This window comes from Chiloscyllium plagiosum, unplaced genomic scaffold (assembly GCF_037043375.1).
Source record: "Chiloscyllium plagiosum isolate Xiang-an unplaced genomic scaffold, Cpla_swu_hap1 HiC_scaffold_3, whole genome shotgun sequence".
Taxonomy (NCBI): domain Eukaryota; kingdom Metazoa; phylum Chordata; class Chondrichthyes; order Orectolobiformes; family Hemiscylliidae; genus Chiloscyllium; species Chiloscyllium plagiosum.
Window position 1 is genome coordinate 66,974,207 of NW_028270141.1, and position 18,489 is coordinate 66,992,695.

Here is an 18,489-nt window from a genome sequence, read left to right on the forward strand (position 1 = left end):
TCTATGTGAATTAATATTCTGATCATAAAAATAATAGAGAATTTGAGTATGTGATTGCTCCTCCTTTGAAGTGCAAAGTATCTTAAAAAAATCACTTTGTGACAAATGTTAGTTTCACAAAAAAGTCCTTTATTATTTATTCACCTGATAAAAGGGCTTTGAAAGCTTGTGATTTCAAATAAACCTCTTTGCCTTTAACGTGGTGTCATGTGACTTCTGACCTTGTCTATCCCAATCAAACACCGGCACCTCCATCATTAATTTGATCAACTAATACATAAGGAGTACAACACAGCAACTATAAGAGCATAAACAGCTAAACTTTTCTTATTTCTTTTGAAATATGGTTATTTTAACTCATCTTTTTTGAGCATTTTGCTTTAAATTGGAAAGAAAGCATTTGTGCATTCTGTATTTTGCATTTGAAAGGATACCACTGTGGATTAATAGGGCTTGCAAGCAAGAGACCAATTCTTCCTTCATCATCCTATATTTTTCTCCCTTTTTTGCCTAGCATTCTAATTCCTTGTAAGGGTGTTGACTGCACTTTGGTACCAACAAAAGTGGCAGTTGTTCCTACACAAAGCTAGTTTGCAATGTTTGCGCTCACAAAATATCTCAATCCTGTTCTCAACTGATGTATAAACACATGCACCTTCTGGCAAGAATTATTAGATTGTTGTTAATATGTGAACTCTAGTTTTTAAAAATTGATTTGGGATACTATTGTTGTAAAGAGTGAATTGTAAACTCACACTGTGTGTGCACTTTATCTTAAGTAATACATATTCCCCAAATCTAAATTTTTTTTGGTGATTTCAAATTTGTATTTTCACAGACTACCTCAACAATTTTCATGTATAAGGAAATGAAATTTAATCTTGACTTGAATTTACATTAAGATTCAGTGGAACTTCTGATACTGGAAATTACTGTTGTCAATTAAGGCAGATGAACACTTAACTTCTGAGCATTTGACCATCTGATGTACTTCAGTTAACAAATTGATTTAAAAAAAATTAATACCTTTTTTAAAAAAGCAGGCAATGGTATATTAAATCAATATATTGAGTATTAATCTGCTATTACAGACAGCAACAAATTCTATTTTACTTTTGGAGTCAAATTATGGGAACTTGTTGAATTGTCAAAGTTTCCAGTCGAAAATAATTATTTATAAGTGAGGTAGCTTGCAATAAAATAAATATTTCCAATATCTGAAAGATGAAGAATGCCACAGAACTACCAGGAACAGCTAATTTGCTTGTGTTCTTAGTTAGAGAATACCACATAAGCAGAAGTGTGGAGATTACAAAAGAATGTCTAATTTCAGAACACAAGCTATTTGCAAGTTAAATTACTTTTTGAATCCTTTTAAAAAAAATTACAAAACATTTTATCTTCCAGTAAACACTGACAAGCAGTTCAAGGTAACTTGATTTTCTCTTGAACTAGAAATCTGCTTACTATAATGGAACAACTGTCTTTAGTAGTCAGAAATTTGAAATTGTATATTATAGGGGTGGCACAGTGGCTCAGTGGTGAGCACTGCTGCCTCACAGCACCAGGGACCCGAGTTTGATTCCAGCCTTGGGCGACTGTCTGTGTGAGGTTGCACATTCTCCCCACATCTGCGCGGGTGCTCTGGTTTCCTTCCACAGTCCAAAGGTGTGCAGGTTAGGTGAATTGGCTATACTAAGTTGCCTGTAGTGTTCAGGGGTGTGTAGGTTAGGTGCATTAGTCAAGTGAAATGTAGAAATAGGGTGGGGGAATGGGTCTGGGTGGGTTACTTTTTGGAGGGACAGTGTGGACTTGTTGGTCCAAATGGCCTGTTTCCACACTGGAAGAATTCTATGATTTTGAGTTGCTGGATCCGTGATTAATCTCAATCTCTGAATTCCCTACAAAACAAAATATTTTGCATTTCTAATTTTCTGCCTTGTCTTTTTGACCCTAAAGCCCCAGGGTTTTCCATGTCTGTGGCTTGGAGCCTTGCCTTGTGGTGCTTGATAATGGAGTATTTCCATTTATTTTAAAATTTATTTAAACTAATTTTAAAAATGAAGCAATCAGAAACTTATGCTGTCATACAGCCTCCTGATTTCTATTTGCCCTGCAGTGTGAACCTGGACAGGAAGTGCCAGATGATTTGATCACTTTATGGCAACAAACGGAGCTTAATGCTGAACTCATTTGAAATGCACATGTGCTATGTTCAGCAGATTTCACCAGATAATGATTGGGCAATATGTAAGATTAATGTCAATACTTAAATTGTAGTAGTCCAACTCCTTTTAATAAGTTAACAAACATACACACTTATGAATAATATTTTTGACTGGAAACTTTGACAATTCAACAAGTTGGCATAATCTGACTTCAAAAGTAAAATAGAACTTGTCGCTGTCTGTAATAGCAGATTAATACTCAATGTATTGATTTAATATTCCATTGTCTGCTTTTTAAAAAGAGGCATTAATTTTTTTTAAATCAATTTGTTAACTGCTGTATGAAGTACATCAGATGGTCAAATGCTCAGAAGTTAAGTGTTCATCTGCTTTAATTGACAATGGTAATTTCCAGTCTCAGATGTTCCACTGAATCCTAATGCAAATTCAAGTCAAGAATGAATTTCATTTCCTTATACATGAAAATTGTGGAGGTAGTCTGGTTGGGTTAAGTCAGTTGTTTGTCTGAATGATACTGTTACTGTGTTTAGGAAATCACATGTTTCTGAGAATGTTAGGGATGCATAACATAAATGATAGTCATATTTGATTTATAGTTTTAATTAAGTTGATTTAGACTTACATGTGATCAATTTCCTTGAGCATTAATTGTGACTCAATACAATGCTATTTACTTTGTCTTACAGTTCCAAAGAAACTGCTGGGTGAAACCAACTCTAAACCAACTCATTACAAAGGGATTCACCACCCCAATTTTTCACCACACCCTAAACCGTATGATCCTAACATTATAGGTGATGGTGTCTTCTCCCATGATGTGCTACCCTTTATAACAGAAGTGTCTTTACCAGGTATGTCATTTTCCATTATTTTATAAGGAAATATTAATAGATGACCTCTGGAAAGCTGCCAATTTAACCTATTTCAAAAAAATGCTTTTTGTTAATTTTTTGTCATTGCAAAAGCTTATTAGTCCAGAGGCCCATGAGGGGTAAGAGTTTCAGGTCTGGTGACAGGGAAGTGGGGATTGCTGAGTCCCAGTAATGGCATGTGTATTGGGTCAAAGGTGTAGATGAGGTATTGGGTCAGGGTTTGGGATTTGTAAGGGGTCTTGAAGAGATGTAGTTGAAAGTGTGTGAGATTAGATATGGGGTGGGTTGTTCTATTGAATGGTTAGCCAGAAGTTAGACGCGGTATTTAATAATAATAATTCTAATTCTTCCTGAGTAACCAATTACTTAACTGCTACAAAATCAGACAAATACTGTGATTTAAATGGATACCATTTTGTCCATTCAGAACCATTTGTAATAGAGTCAATTTTCATGAAGGAAACCTGTGCCTATGTCATCTGTTGCTACAATTGAATTGAAAGAGATGAATGCAGGGCACTCTATCCACAAATATTGGGTCAGAGGTTTCTATGAAATTGCAATCTCATGCAGATTGCCACTCTGCTCTTTTTTTTAACAAAGTGCTCAATATTTCTGATAGATTCTCATCAGAGCTCCTTCAGAAATACAGAGTCTTAATTTCATTCTGACAGGTCTAACATTGTATAGAACAGCTGGGGAAGGCAAACCACATGCCCTTTCGCAATAGTAAGTGACTATGTTCTGTAATTTAAATGTCCAATATCACAGCCACTTTGACAGCTATGAGGTAAGTGTTTAGTGTAAAAGGGTGTCAGGTGGGTCAGGGCAGCATGCCCAGGTATGTAAGGTGTCAACAAAAACAGAAATTGCTGGAAAAGCTTAGCAGGTCTGGCAGTATGTGGAGAAAAATCAGTTAACATTTTGGATCCAGTGATCCTTCTTTAGAACTCTCAGAAAGTCAGGTGTTAGTTAAGTAAAATGTGGGTAAGTTGGTTTGCCAGGGAACAATGGGCATATATGTCTTGAAGTGTTTTGCACAGGTCACTGAAAATGAGATATATTGGGCTAGATTAGACTAAATTCCCTACAGCGTGGAAACAGGCCCTTCGGCCCAACAAGTCCACACTGACCCTCCGAAGAGTAACCCACCCAGACCCACCTCCCTCTGCATAATGCACTATGGGCAATTTAACATGGCCAATTCACCGGACTTACACATCTTTGGACTGTGGGAGGAAACCGGAGCACCCGGAGGAAACCCATGCTGTCACAGGGAGATTGTGCAAACTCCACCCAGACAGTCGCCTGAGGCTGGAATCAAACCTGGTGCTGTGAGGCAGCAGTGCTAACCACTGAGCCACGGTGCCGCTGTCTGGTCTAAGGGAGGATGGGGGCTATCAGATCCGACGGCAGGGTAGGTGGTGGGGTGGGGGAGAATACTGGGCCTAATGGTGGGGAATGGGGATGTCCGTAAGGTTCCTGGGATGGGGTAGGTGTGAAAGATCTGGTAACAGGAAAGGGGGCTGCCGAGTCCAGGTGTTAGGGGATGTGTCGGTCCAAGGGGGAGATGAGGTTTTGGGTGAGGGTGTGAGAACTGTAAGTAGTCTCAGGTGTAGATGGGAGCATATGAGATTAGATTGGGTTTGGGATGTTCAATTGAATGCTTAATCAGAAGTTAAACTAGGCATTTAATAACATTTTTAACTTCCGGAGTAACTGTTAATTAACTGCAGCAAAACCCTCTGAAACACGCATTTAAATGGATACTATTGGAGACTTCAGGCTAAGTGAAATTGCTCAGCAGAGTCATAAAGTCAGAGAGATCTTAAATTTCTTAAGTAGTTCCTTTGAAGTTCTTTATAATGGGGATTCGCAGGATCCATGTGTGCAAGTCTCAACTACATGACAGAAACTATTTTCTGGCCATTGAAAATCTAATGTCTTTTTATTTTCAGCAATCAAGAAGTTTCACATCTAGTGGGCACTTGAGCAGCCTTTCGCTATTGGTGCAGCTGTTTAGAAAAAAAGTATCAAACTCAATCCCAGTTATTTGGGAGAGGCTGCGATGTTCAAACAAAACTTTAATGGAAACATTAAAATGATTATCTGAAGATAATTCAGTGTTTCACATAATCAGTGACATAATGTGTATTTTATTTGAACAAGACAATACAAATTTCAGCTACTGAGAAAAGAACAAAAGGTTGAATATTAAAGAAGAACAAATAGAACAAAGAGGAGATGGCACAGAAGACTGGATTCCTCCCAACCATCTCATTCAGCCATGTTTGATTATCAAACACAATGCATTCATAATATGGTTGTACATGCTCTTCTCACCTGGTACCTTGTATACCATTTTACAGTGTGGAGGCACTCAGATTTCTCATTTGGTCTCCATCGCTATTTCATGCATGGCTAGGGGAGGCCTATGCCACTTGGATAGCCCAATAACCGTTGGTATATCCGTTATTGTCAGGCACGAAGGGAATCGGGCCCTCATTTGTGCACAGGACACTACAAAATAATACTTCCCCCTTAACTTTTTCCTGTAGCTTCTTAAACAAAATCCCCCTGACCCCAATTAACTTCTCACTATTGGCCAGGTCCACCAATATGCTAAACTTACCTTGAAACTGGCTCCTTAACCTTCACTTCTTTACAGACGGCCAAGAACTCCAGCATTGGCCATCAATTGAATGTGACATTGCTGCAAATACAGAGCTGTCACCAATCAGATTGGAATCATAAACATTAATAGAGTTATAGAGTTTATAGTCAGAACATGTGCAGAGATATAAGATATGGCATTGGATATGTAGTTTTGTGTGCACACATACGTGTTCATAATAAATGTACCTTTTGGCAGACGTAGGAATCGGAGGATAATTGTGATTATGTAACATCTAATTGGGACACCATATTGAAGTCATAAATTCTATTCCTATTTTGATGTAACGTTGATTAAATACTCATATTTACAGTTATTAGAATTTTCAGGTGTTTGGCAAATGGAGTTGGATAGGTCATATGATGGATGAGTGGCTGACAAAACTGAAGCTGGTATTCTATTGTGCAACTATTATCATGCAGTATATGAAGTGTGCAAAGACAACTTCCATTGCAAGGAGTTCACAGAGGAATGTATAGTGGAAAGGTTGACAGGATATAGATGCAGATATATGATCTTAAATTTATAAATAGATAACCAGACATCATCGCAGCTTTCAAAGTATCCATTATTATTAACATTTTGAACATTGTTCATAATCCGTATGTGTCTCTGTCATATATTTTTCAAACCACATTCTTGAAGATAGTGCATAAATTTGTTTGCAATCTCCAAAAATTAGATTTTGTTTCTCACATACAACTCTAAGCAAGTTACTAACATATGGGTCTCCACAAACATTGCTGTTTGCTATCAAATTTCACCTCAGAATATTTTATTATCTGTAATTGGTGGCTTAACTACCTTATCACAAACTTTGGCAGTACTCTCTCTATCTACCATTCTGTGGCTTCTTTATGACTATCTAGACTCTTATCCAACCTCATCTATGTGGCAGACAGTGCTGAAGTATTAATGTCACTGGACTAACAATCCAGATCCCCAGGCTTAACAGTGTAATCACTACACTACTCAGGAGAATTCATAAAAATGTTTTTACCTAGTGACAGGTTTTACCTAATCACTGTCAATTGTTCCAAAAACCCATTAGGATTAGTAGTGTCCTTTCGGGAGTCTGGCATTCTTACCTGGTCTCGTCTACATGTGACTCTAGACCTACAGCAATCTGGTTGACTCCTAATTGCCTCTGTAAGTTGGGAGGTTCATGATCCTGTGAGTAAAACAGCAATGAGGTAGTTTTGATTTAGGATAGTGTGTGACGTGGAAGGACACTTGCAGATGTTGGGGCTTCCATGCAGCTTTCTAGGTAGTAAAGGTTTCATAGGTGAACTTGCAGGAGGCTTGGTGAGTTATTGCAGTGTATCTTGTAGATTATGCACACTGCTGCCATTGTGCATTCGTGGAAATAGATTTTCAATGGGAGTGCTAATCAATTGGGCTATTTTGTCCTGGATTGTGTCAAGTTTAGTGAGTATCACTGAAAGAGCACACAGTTTGTCAAAGCTTTTTGCTTTGCTCTCCAGGACAATTCACAAGAATACCAATGTAAAGGGAGAACAATATTTATACTGCATGAGAGAAAGTGCTGATTGGTTGTCAAATTAACTCTGATTGGTAGAGGAAACAACTTTGACAAAATGTCATTTTTCAACTATACTCAAGTTCCTAAGTGTTAGATCTGCACTCATTTAGGCAAGTGGAGAGCATTCCATTATTTATTGATAATTATCATACATAGATGGCTATTACTTTCACTGTTCCCCTCAAGATAAAACCCCTTCTCTCAGTTTTACCAAAAGCTTTCATAATTTCAAAGAGTTTTATTTAGTCACACCTCAGCAGTCTAGATTGTGCTATTTGATGGCCTTCTGTCTCCAAGCTTTTCTGTGCTTGTTATGCACTGAACTGTTGGGAGGATAGACACGTGGGAAACCCCATTGTTAGGAATTTTTGATGCCATCCTGACTACTGGTCTTGTGCGGGCTGGATAGATCTCTTGGTACCCCTGAGAAACAGCATCAGTGTCTTGGCCTAATGTCTGATCCTGCTAACTCATGCATAGTTACAATAGGAATGAATTAGAAGGACTGGAGATCATTGCCTCCATCGTATCTAATTTTATTTTAAGAAGTGAAATGTAGTGAGATTAATTTCAGGTCTTTTGTAACAACCAAGTGAATGGTTTTTAACCACAAACACATTAGGATTTCTTGGTTAACTTGTTTTAAAAGATTTCAAAATTTAACAGCTGGAGGCAAACTGGGAAGCTGCAGATAACATCTCAATGCTTCTTTTACAGAAGCATTGGCAAACCTCAGCAAATTTCAATTAAATTATTAACATCCCTTATCTATAACTTGAGAGGAAGTTATATCTTGTCTTGGATAAATATAATAAAAGAGCCTTTGAAGTAGCAATAAAATCCATCAGCTCTGCCTTTTAGTTATGGCAAAGTAGTGAACAATGGTTTAATGTGCCTGGTCTAAAGTCTAGAAAAAGTTAGTATTTTTTACACTGGAATCTCACATGGTGGATTGCTGCCCATACATACACCTGTACATCTGTGCTGTCTTTTCCTATATGACTTGGTTATTGTTTGAAATTTTTTCATTAAGTACATTGTGACTTTATGATTTTCACATGAATAAGAATGTTTTGTAGCATTGTCTTGAACACTTTGTACTATATAATACTTAACTTGATGCTTTGCTGTATTTATGCAGAAGAAAAGAAGAAAGAAAGATCAGCTTCTGATTACCCAATAGATGCCAAGCCATTACCAGACCCAGTGGATAAGATTGACAAACAACTTGTTGAAACAAGGGGCATTAGGACAGAGATGGCATTATTAAGCAACCTTTTGGAAACCTATTCTTATATCATAGGTAGGTCAATAATTCCATTTTGTTTTATTACTTAGTGTAAAAAATAATATGGTGGTGGAAAAAACTTTCCTTAAAGGTAAAGAGTATTCTATATAATAATGAAGAAAATTCAAGCAGAATTAAGAAAGTAGAGCTTAATATTTGAAATCTTGGTCAGGAAAAGGATTCCACAAAAGTTTTCAATGAGGAGGGAGATGTCGAAAGGTAAAGACTACATGGAAGGCATTGTAGAGATTCAGCTTTATGGCAAATGACAGTTTTGCTGTCAGTGGTAACATCAGCCAATGAGATTGTGAGAGGCCCAATCAGAAAAATTAAAGAGTTTGGTGGTTAGAGTTGAGTTTGGAAGAAATCGGAGCTGTTATGGTCAAGGCTGTGTATGGCTGAATTTATATCTTTTTTGTGTGTGTCTATGTGTGTGAACATGGGTCCGGTGAGGACCACTTAGGGAACCAACATGCTCTGTCTGAATGATTCCTAAGAGATGGTTGATCAGCTATTTAAACCAGGTATTTTCTGAAATGTTAGGATGGTATGTTGCAATAAGATATCAGGTATATGTTTTAGGATCCCTTAGAGAAATTGGGTTGCCCTGAATAGAGAAAATACTGAATTGCACCAGTCAGGTTTTCTAGGTATCAAAATGGCCTTGCAAGTAGCTGCCACTGAAACGATGGTCTTTTAAGAAGTTTAAAAATAAGTCAGAAAGAATTGAACATTCACATTCAGAACCAGATATCTTGAGTAAACAAAAAATATTTGAATCTGAAGTATATGTAACAGATTTTATTGATGGACAGTAGTGATCAGTTATTTTAATTTCTGTATATTTCTCTCTCTGAAGAACTATTGAAAATCATGCACTTTATACATCATATTTTGCCAATACTTCAGCCGGCCAATATTTCACTCTTTGCAATCCTGGACCATCACTCAATCATTGGTCATTACCACAGCTCACATAGACACAATTGGTGTTCATTCACCATTCGCAGCATTGACTCCTGCCAGGTCGCTGCCTGTACAGGGCCCCTTGCACCTTCCTTAATGATCAACAAATGCACTCTGGGACAAAATTTGCCCAGAACTCTGATTAACTTCAATAAGCAACCCACAGGGATGGCTGAGAAAACCTTTGCAGTTGTCTTTCCAGCTCCTCGATAAATCAGATACAATTCCCCTGACTGCTGCTGATCCAAAAGGAGAGACAATTGCCCTCTCCCTGAAGTGTTACTGGACAGGTCCTGTTATGGACCAGGCTAGAACCCCTCAAAGCATTTTAAGAAGATAACTCAGACCTTAACCTTTCTCGTAGTTTCAAGTAGATGGAAGGTGGATATGCCAGGAGTGAAGCAGCTGGTCAAACCTATTGGCTTCAAGTAAAACAGAATTTCTTTACACACAATCAAAGGAAACACAAACAAAATAAAACAGAATTTAGAACAACAACAATTTGAAAACCTGACCAACATGATATCCTGGCAACTTAACAAAAAGCTATTCCAATTTCCTACTGCATCCTATAAATACACCACTTGGCAAAAAGTTAAATTCAAACACAGGTTTTTACAGGAGAGACAGAGATTGAAGAGAGAATCAGCTGGGGATCATTTTCTGAAGCATGGTACCTTGTTTCACTCCAGCAGTCTCTCTGGATCTCCAACTAAAACCAAATCAACTAGAAAGATCCCTGAATTGGGAGAACTGGCCACTCCCCTTTCATTGTGCAAGTGTTTTTAAAATAAACCCGAAAAGCCATTTTCCCTGATTGTTGCCTTAGGCAGTATCTGTTAGCCTTTTCCCAGACAAGTTGGAACCTCTGCCTTTTACAACCCTTTTTTGAAAGAAATCGAGGAAAACAAAACGTTGTTAAAGGAACAGCATCATCACATTCCTCTGATGATAAATATTCCAAACTGATGTCTGACTATGACCAAGACCCTGTATTATGCATGAACTCATCCCATGACTGACAGTACTGGGAGTCCCAAACAATCATGGTCCCTCCCTTGTCCGGACTGAAGACTACCCCACCCCCTTACAGGCAGCAGTGCATTTCTGCATAGGAAGCTGCCACATGCTGCAGGTGTTAGATTGACATTTCCTTTTGCTGTACAACAAGACACCCATGTCCCCAGACCGATCCCTATAGCCAAGCATGGCCAGCAGACTATATGTCTGTGCAAAAGAACACATCACTGTAACAGTACTGATAACCTTTGGCTCTAGCTGATGTGCTAGCACACGAAGGCAGATATGCAAGCATGGCAGTATGCTGTAAGTGTGCAAGTACTAAGAGAACAAACAAGCACCCCTGAGAAACAGCCTGATTGAATCCCTGAGCTGGATGCCTGTTTCTGTGTGGAAAGTGTCCTCCTACAGCTTTTCACTGCCAGTTACTGATGCACCTTGCAATTCAAGTCATGCTTACTGAATGGTTTGCAGGTGAATCATAATGGTCATAAGACAAAAGCTGGATGTCAATATCTGTGGTGCCTGTGGATCATGCCCTGAGGTGTTGTTTGTTTCTACATCAGATCAGAGCTAGTGGCAAGCTGAAGTCATTGCTACATACATTGGTTTCCATATTGAGATTTTTCGACATCTGGATAGTTTAGCACATTTAGTAAGAGAGGAAGTAGAATATTAATGAGATAAGTTGGGCTGCTTACGAGACATTTCACAAGCACTTTGTTTTCAAAATAATATGAATATATGTATTCTAAGCAGTTTCTCACATGCCATTATTGTTGGAGTGTTACTTGATACTGAAGTTAGTGTAGATTGGATGAATGGTCATAGAAGGGCCATGAGTTTTCATGGAGAATATGAAGGGTCATTGGGCTTGTGAGTGCAATGATTTGACATGGGGAATGGTGTGGGTTGAGTTGGTATGTGTACATGAAAGTGGCAAGGGAATTGGAGGGAGGGGGATTGAATGATGGAACGTGCAGCATGAGGGCTGGAGGTCTGAAAATGTAATTAAGTATATGGGACAGAGAACAGCATTTTAACAAGTCCACCTCAGCATGACATTTCCAATCTGCTTTTAGGGGCAGCGGATCTGACCCTATCCTCCTCACCCAGCGTGAACATTGTTTGTGAATGTGTTTTATGCCAAGACGGGTCTACTGAATAAGTAAATGTCCCAACTTGGACTACCAACCCTATAGCAAAACTATGGCTGTTAATGCTGTCTCTCTCATGCTGAACACTGCCAGGCTAATGGAGCATTTCCATAATTTTCTATTTTTATTCAGTTTTGTGGGAAAATTGGCTATTAGAGGCTTGTCTACTTAGGAGAACTATAAAAACGTTGGGAATTATAGCTCTGGAAATATTGAAGAAAATACAAATGCAGTATTATTTACCTGGTACCTGTGGTTTAAGGGGATGAATGTTCAGAAATCAAAGAGAGCTGCTTCTGATGGAAGCAGAGCTTTTGGGGCTGGTTTATGGTCCTTTTATTCATTCATGGGACAAGGGCATCACTGGCCAGGCAACATTTATTGCCCGTTCCTAATTCAAATTTCAGTTAAGAATCAACCACATTGCTGTGGGTCTGGTGTCACATTTAGGCCAAACCAGTTTCCTTCCCTAAAGGACATTAGTGAACCTGATGGGTTTTTCTTGACAATCGACTGTGGTTTCATGGTCATTACTAAACTCTTCATTCCAGATTTTTTTTTAAATTGAAAGTGTATTCCACCATCTGTCATAGCAGGATTTGAACCCGGGTTCCCAGAACATTACCTATATCTCTGGATTAAAGGTCTAGTGATAGTACCACTAAACCATCACCTCTTCCTGCTTGTACTGCCTTGTACTGTTTTTGATTATTTTGCCTATGATATAATAAGGTTATAAGTTAATATTGGGGCATGGGGAACTGTCACAACAATTTTTTTATTGATGCTTTTTGCTGGAGTATGTTGACAATGGTTTTGATTAAAAGTAAAATGACAGTGAAAAAGTAAATTGACAAAACTTTGCATGTAAAAGCGTAGCAGGTCAGGCAGCATCCAAGAAGCAGGAGAATCGAGAATAAGCTTGAAGAAGGGCTTATGCCCGAAACGTCGATTCTCTTGCTCCTTGGATGCTGCCTGACCTGCTGCGCTTTTCCAGCAACACATTTTTCAGCTCTGATCTCCAGCATCTGCAGTCCTCACTTTCTCCGAGTAAAACTTTCCATGTGACTATAACTTGCTGAAACTGATCCTTGAAAACAAATTATGGCTATAGCACAGGTGCCAAACATATTAAATGTAATGAGGATTTTTATTTGCATTTAAAATTATTGTAATGTTATCAGCTAGGAATAGACTGCCAATGTGCAGAACACACCAATTGTGCAAAAGCTGCAATAACATCAGACTTCTGTTAGCCTGGGGTCCTTCAGGGTGATCTGAGTCAATTTTAAATCTGCACGCCCAGTGGAAAAGATACAGACAGGTGGTGAGGATGTTGCACTGCATTCCTGGCTGTCAAAACCTTTCCCCTCTGCCCCCATCCCCCTGCTCTATCATTTCAGCTCAGATCACGGTTCTTTTGTTCCCTCAGTCAGGTGGAGACCTACTTTACATTCAAAAGTCATAATAACTAAAACACTTGGGAGGCCTGCAAGGGGCCAGACATTACAACAAGACCTGGAGGTTCACAGCAGGGAGGCATAAGGCTGGATAATCAACAGTGTGCTCAGCATGTAATAGTATTTTAACAAGTGGATGTTGGCTATAACAGTGCCTGGATTTTTCAGTCATCAGTGGTGACGCTGCTCCCTTGAACAATCAATAAGAAACAAAAAAAATTGAACACAGCTTGTCCAACTATTTCATATTTACTAAGATAGTCAATACACAATCTATAATAATTCCTAAAGGAACTAAAATTAGGTTGCACTTTGTATTTTGGTGCTGATGTGGTACAAGAACCTTCAGAATATATTTTATACAAAAGCATTGCTTAATATAGTACAGATATGTCCATCTGCAAGCAGTAGTTAATAATTAAATATACTGTTTTGTCAAGCTGCATACCTTGTGGAATTGTAAACTGATTATATCTAACCATATGTTAGTGGATATTTATTCGTATTATAGTTATTTTTTCCTTTCTCTGAAGTCAATCTTGGAAATATAACTTAGAACTAAAAGATAGGTAACTACAGATTGATTTCCTATTTTGAATAATTGTCTGATGGCAGGGTATCCACAGAAAAAAAATCACAGACTTTTGGAGTATTGTGCACGGTTTTGGGCCCCATATTTCAGGAAGGATGTACTGGCCTGAGATTGTGTTCAGAGGAGGTTCATGGGAATGGTCCCAAGAATGAAAAGCTTAATGTATGAGGAATGTTTCAGGACTCTGGGTCTATACTCAATGCAGTTTAAAAGGATGAGGGGCTATCTGATTGAAGGTCTGGACAGAGTGGATGTTGGGAAGATGTTTCCATTGGTAGGAGAGACTAGGACCTGAGGGCGCAGTCTTAGAGTAATGGGAAGACCTTTTAGAATGGAAATAAGGAGAAACGTCTTCAGCCAGAGTGTGTACTGCTATGAACTTCTGTTCCTATATTTCATCGTCTTATGGTAATCTCACAAGTTGTTTTGAAGACCTGAAAGTTTGTTAGTAATTCTTTTTATTCCAACGGATATGTTTTTGGAGTATGTCATTCAGTAGTCATGAAAAGAAATATTGAAGTTTTAATTTATTTTTCAGCATAAGTAAAGCTGGCAAAAAAGATGAAGCCTGAAATATGCATTAAGCGTCACTTAAAGTTAATGTTTATTTTTAGCCATTACTTCATTAGAAGGTGTTGTTCCTTTTACTGCTGCTTAGCTTTGAATAGTAATAGTACAGATAAAAACAGTGGGTGGAAAGCTGTAAATGCCCTCCCACTGGCATCTGACCTCTTCCATGTCCATGCATTAACCAGGCCCTTTAATCAATTTCAAATGGTAACTGAATGAAAGCAAACCTATTGGAGAATTTACAAATAGCTGGGCTAACCAGTCTGTATATCACAAAATTTGCCTGGGTTTGACCTGTAGCTTCAGCAAGAAAAGCATGTAATGTAAACGAAACAAATTTGAACTTAAAATGTCTGCACACAGAAAATACTGTTTAATTAAATATGTTCAATTATATTTCCTTACATATGAACTTTGTTGTACCTTTTAATATAAAGTAAATGAATATGCTTCCTGAGTTTAATTTCTGTCTTGTGATACTTAAGGATCATGTTGGTTACAGGCTATAGAATAAATTTAGGTTCAAGCAGTTAAAGTTTAACAAGGCAGCATGGCAAGACACTTGGCTACAAAGAGGAGAATTTCATTTTGATTGATGAATTTTACATGTGTTAAATATTAACTACTATAAATAATGAAACTGAAGTTTATCTGTAGAAACCAACCCTATCACTTAGGTTACCATTGATTTAAATGAAAGGATAATTTGAAAATACTCGTAACAACAGTGAGTCAATAAATTTGTCAACAAGAGTGACAGCATAGGCTTCAGTGAGCGGCCAAATAAGTAAAAGTTTTATCTGACCAATAACTTGAAGGGTACATAAGCCTTTTGGCAAACATGGAAGGGTTGGCGCCAATTGTAGCTCACAATTAAGAAGGATAGACGACTTTTGAACCGTTAAGAAGTTATTACTTTTTTGTATTAAGTGGTGGAATTTGTATTATGCCATTGAAAATGATAGGAATTCCTGAGCTGCTTGAATTAGGTCAGAATGGATGAGAGCTCAGGGAGAATGGAGGGTGGAATTTTAATGAACATTTAAAATGAAAGAATTTAAAGATACACAATTTAACAATTGTTTTGAAGACCATTAGCAGCTGAAACAGTTGTTATTTCTCAGTTATTATCAATCAGAGGACATTTTAATAAAAATATTTACAAGTCATTTGGGAGTACTAGAAACATTTCAGTCATAACTTTAGCAGAAACAGAAATAACTATAAAAAATAAAAAAGGAAGAATGTGATCTGATCTGCCATCGATAGTTGGGCTTTTAATCCTTAGAGTATTGAATACTGATGAGCTGATATTTATATTGGTTCTCATAGTATAAGAACTACATGTAGTCCTGAAAGATTCAATCTATTTTTGATGCAGTTCCTGGTATCTGCATTTTTACTATAATTTCAAGTATTGCTGTGTCTGGGAAAGTACTGAGCAATTTGGTTCCAATCCATTGCAAGTTTTTCTCAGCTTATAATGCTGCAAATGGCCCCAATATGTTGGAGACTGAGCCCTTTCTTCCATCAGGTCACAGACTATTATGCAGTAGTGATATCATAAGTATATCTATTAAAGTTATTTTGTAAATTAGCTGTGATCCATAACATGAAACAGAACATACATTTAAATATATACATTGGTGACGTGAATAATGCACTTTCATTGTCTGTTATGAAGTGAGGGGCTGGACTATTACCAGGAGAAAGTGAGGACTGCAGATGCTGGTGAGTCAGAGTCAAAATGTACGGTGCTACAAAAGCACAGCAAGTCAGGTAGCACCTGAGGAGCAGGAGAGTCGATGTTTCAGACATCATTCCTGATGAAGGACTATTATGTCCTTCTGGTAAACTGAATAAGAAAATTTGTATGGGGTCTATGAGTGATGCAGGAAAGAAGGGTGGGTTGTGATGTGTTTCTAAATGAAACAATTGAATGACATAAATCAATTCTGTTTCTTTTACAGACAATCCTGAGAAAACTGCTTTGTATTTTGTTTCTGGCGTGTGCATTGGACTGATTTTAACACTGTGTGCTCTGGTTATGCGGATATCCTGCCGAACAGATTTTAAGAAATCAGGGGTAAAGAATGCAGGTGATGAGGATAGTAATGATGATGATGATGACAGTGATGATGATAACTCTGATACTACCTCTGATCTATCTGCAAGACGACATCGCCGCTTTGAGAGAACTTTAAATATGAATGTTTTTACCTCTGCTGAAGAATTGGAACGAGCACAGAGATTGGAAGAGAGAGAACGGATAATTCGAGAGATTTGGATGAACGGCCAGCCAGATATTCCTGCCACTAGAAGTTTGAACCGCTATTACTAATGTGTTATCTGGATTCAAAATGATGATATGGTAATGGGTTGAAAGACATAATGGTGCTTTGGCATCCACCAGCTGTATGTGACTTGAGCTATAGTTATCCTCAGCTCTGGTGCATCTCTAGATAATAACCGGAGTAAAGAACTTTAATTTCATCAAGCATTTGAAAGAACTTCTCCAAGTATTAAAATCAATTTGTTCTTCTTAATATCTGAAGAATGAAATGTTCCCATATTCACTGAATAATCTCATCCTTAATTCATTAAGGAATTTACCTTTATTTAACAAATTTGTAGATCTATTTTCCAGTGGCAAAACTGAACTGGTGCCTCAGGGATAAAATCCTGTTATTTTATTTGTCTAAGTTTAATTGAGAGTTCTCATATTTTTCAGGATGCATCATTGATTATACACAACATGTGTATTTGAGGGAAATGAAATGCCTCCGAGGTTAACTGGTGCTTTTAAGGGAAAAACTCATGAATGTGCCTTTGCCTTTCCAACTTGTTTATTGTGATAATTGGAAAGTACTGCAGCCAACATTTATCATATTGACAAAAATTTATAAATTACAAGATCAGGATGCATGAATGTAATGTACCAAAGCTTGTTTGAACAAAACCAAAACATTATTTTCTCTTGGATAACGATTTACAAATGAAATAAAAATAAATTAATTCTGAATGTTATTATTCTTCTTGGATCTCAGTACTGAGATAATTGGGACCCTTGACCAGATGCTGAAAAATAATCAAGTCAGTTTGTCCACTTTTCTTAACATCTGCTTAAGTTTCTCTTTAGTCCCATGTTATCAATGAGGTAATTAAAAAGAAATACTGCATATGTTAGATGTCTTTAAAATGCTCAAGAAATTAAACTGCTTTTCTACTTCAGATGCTGACTTGGTGTGTATTTCTAATATTTTCTATTAGTGATATCAGTCACACTGATACTTCAGTTTACCCAATGAAGTATTGTAAACCAATTTATGCTCAGCTTTTTTGACATGCAGGAGAACTGAGTATATTGTCATGCAGTTTAATTTTATTTGTTACTGCTGTAGATAAGAAATTAGGAAAATCTATTTCATCTAATTGTGACTAGAATTTTTTTGACATTCCATTAAAGATTGTGATGGGTTAACTAGGTTTATATATTCAGAAACTTAAACCACAACATCATGACAAAATACTTGATATTTTACTATGTAAAAAATGTTGTAATTTTAAAACACAAAAGAACACTATTAAAGCTATGAAAGAGCAAATATTTTCCACCTTATGAGCACCTGTATGTTTTTGTAATAAATTCACTGTTGAAACACTTGGTGTTGTTGTTAAAGTTAGTTTGTTGCCACAACTCTGGAATATATAAAAGTGTGGTATCTGACACTCAAATCAAACCTTTGGCTCAGTGGTCGCTTCCTCCTTCTGATTCAAGGTGAGATATTTAAACTTTACCTCAAACATTATCAGTAACTGATGCATTAAGTTATATGTGGAATGCACTGATTTTATATTTGTACTTAGTGATAGGACCAGAAACTGGAACTTAATTAGGCAATGAATTCTTTGAGGGAGCTAACACAGTATGAGAAATGATGTTGGTTTTGCCTCCTGATTCGGGATCAAACAGCAGACAAATGGGTTAAGCCGGAATGATTAGGCCTGTATTTTGGGCATATGTGTAAACAGAGAATAAGATTTAAGTTGCTGATGGGTGTTAAGTATAGACACAGACTTGAGTCTAAATGCAATGTTTCTTGCTTGCTGTCTGCAAGGAAATGACAAATGTTTTAAAGTAGTAAATATGATTTTATG

General features: G+C 37.4%; 1 protein-coding gene across 3 annotated transcripts in view; it reads left to right on the forward strand.

Annotated features, from left to right (window-relative positions):
* eva1aa (eva-1 homolog A, regulator of programmed cell death a) overlaps positions 1-17,948 on the forward strand; it is a 374,680-nt gene extending 356,732 nt beyond the window's left edge. For all 3 annotated transcript variants that reach the window (XM_043683056.2, XM_043683074.2, XM_043683068.2), the window contains 3 exons: positions 2,876-3,040; positions 8,420-8,581; positions 16,302-17,948. In XM_043683056.2, coding sequence (XP_043538991.1) covers positions 2,876-3,040; positions 8,420-8,581; positions 16,302-16,672 — 698 coding nt within the window. In that variant the 3' untranslated portion in view covers positions 16,673-17,948. The remainder of the gene's footprint in view (positions 1-2,875; positions 3,041-8,419; positions 8,582-16,301) is intronic.
* Positions 17,949-18,489: the final 541 nt, after the last annotated feature.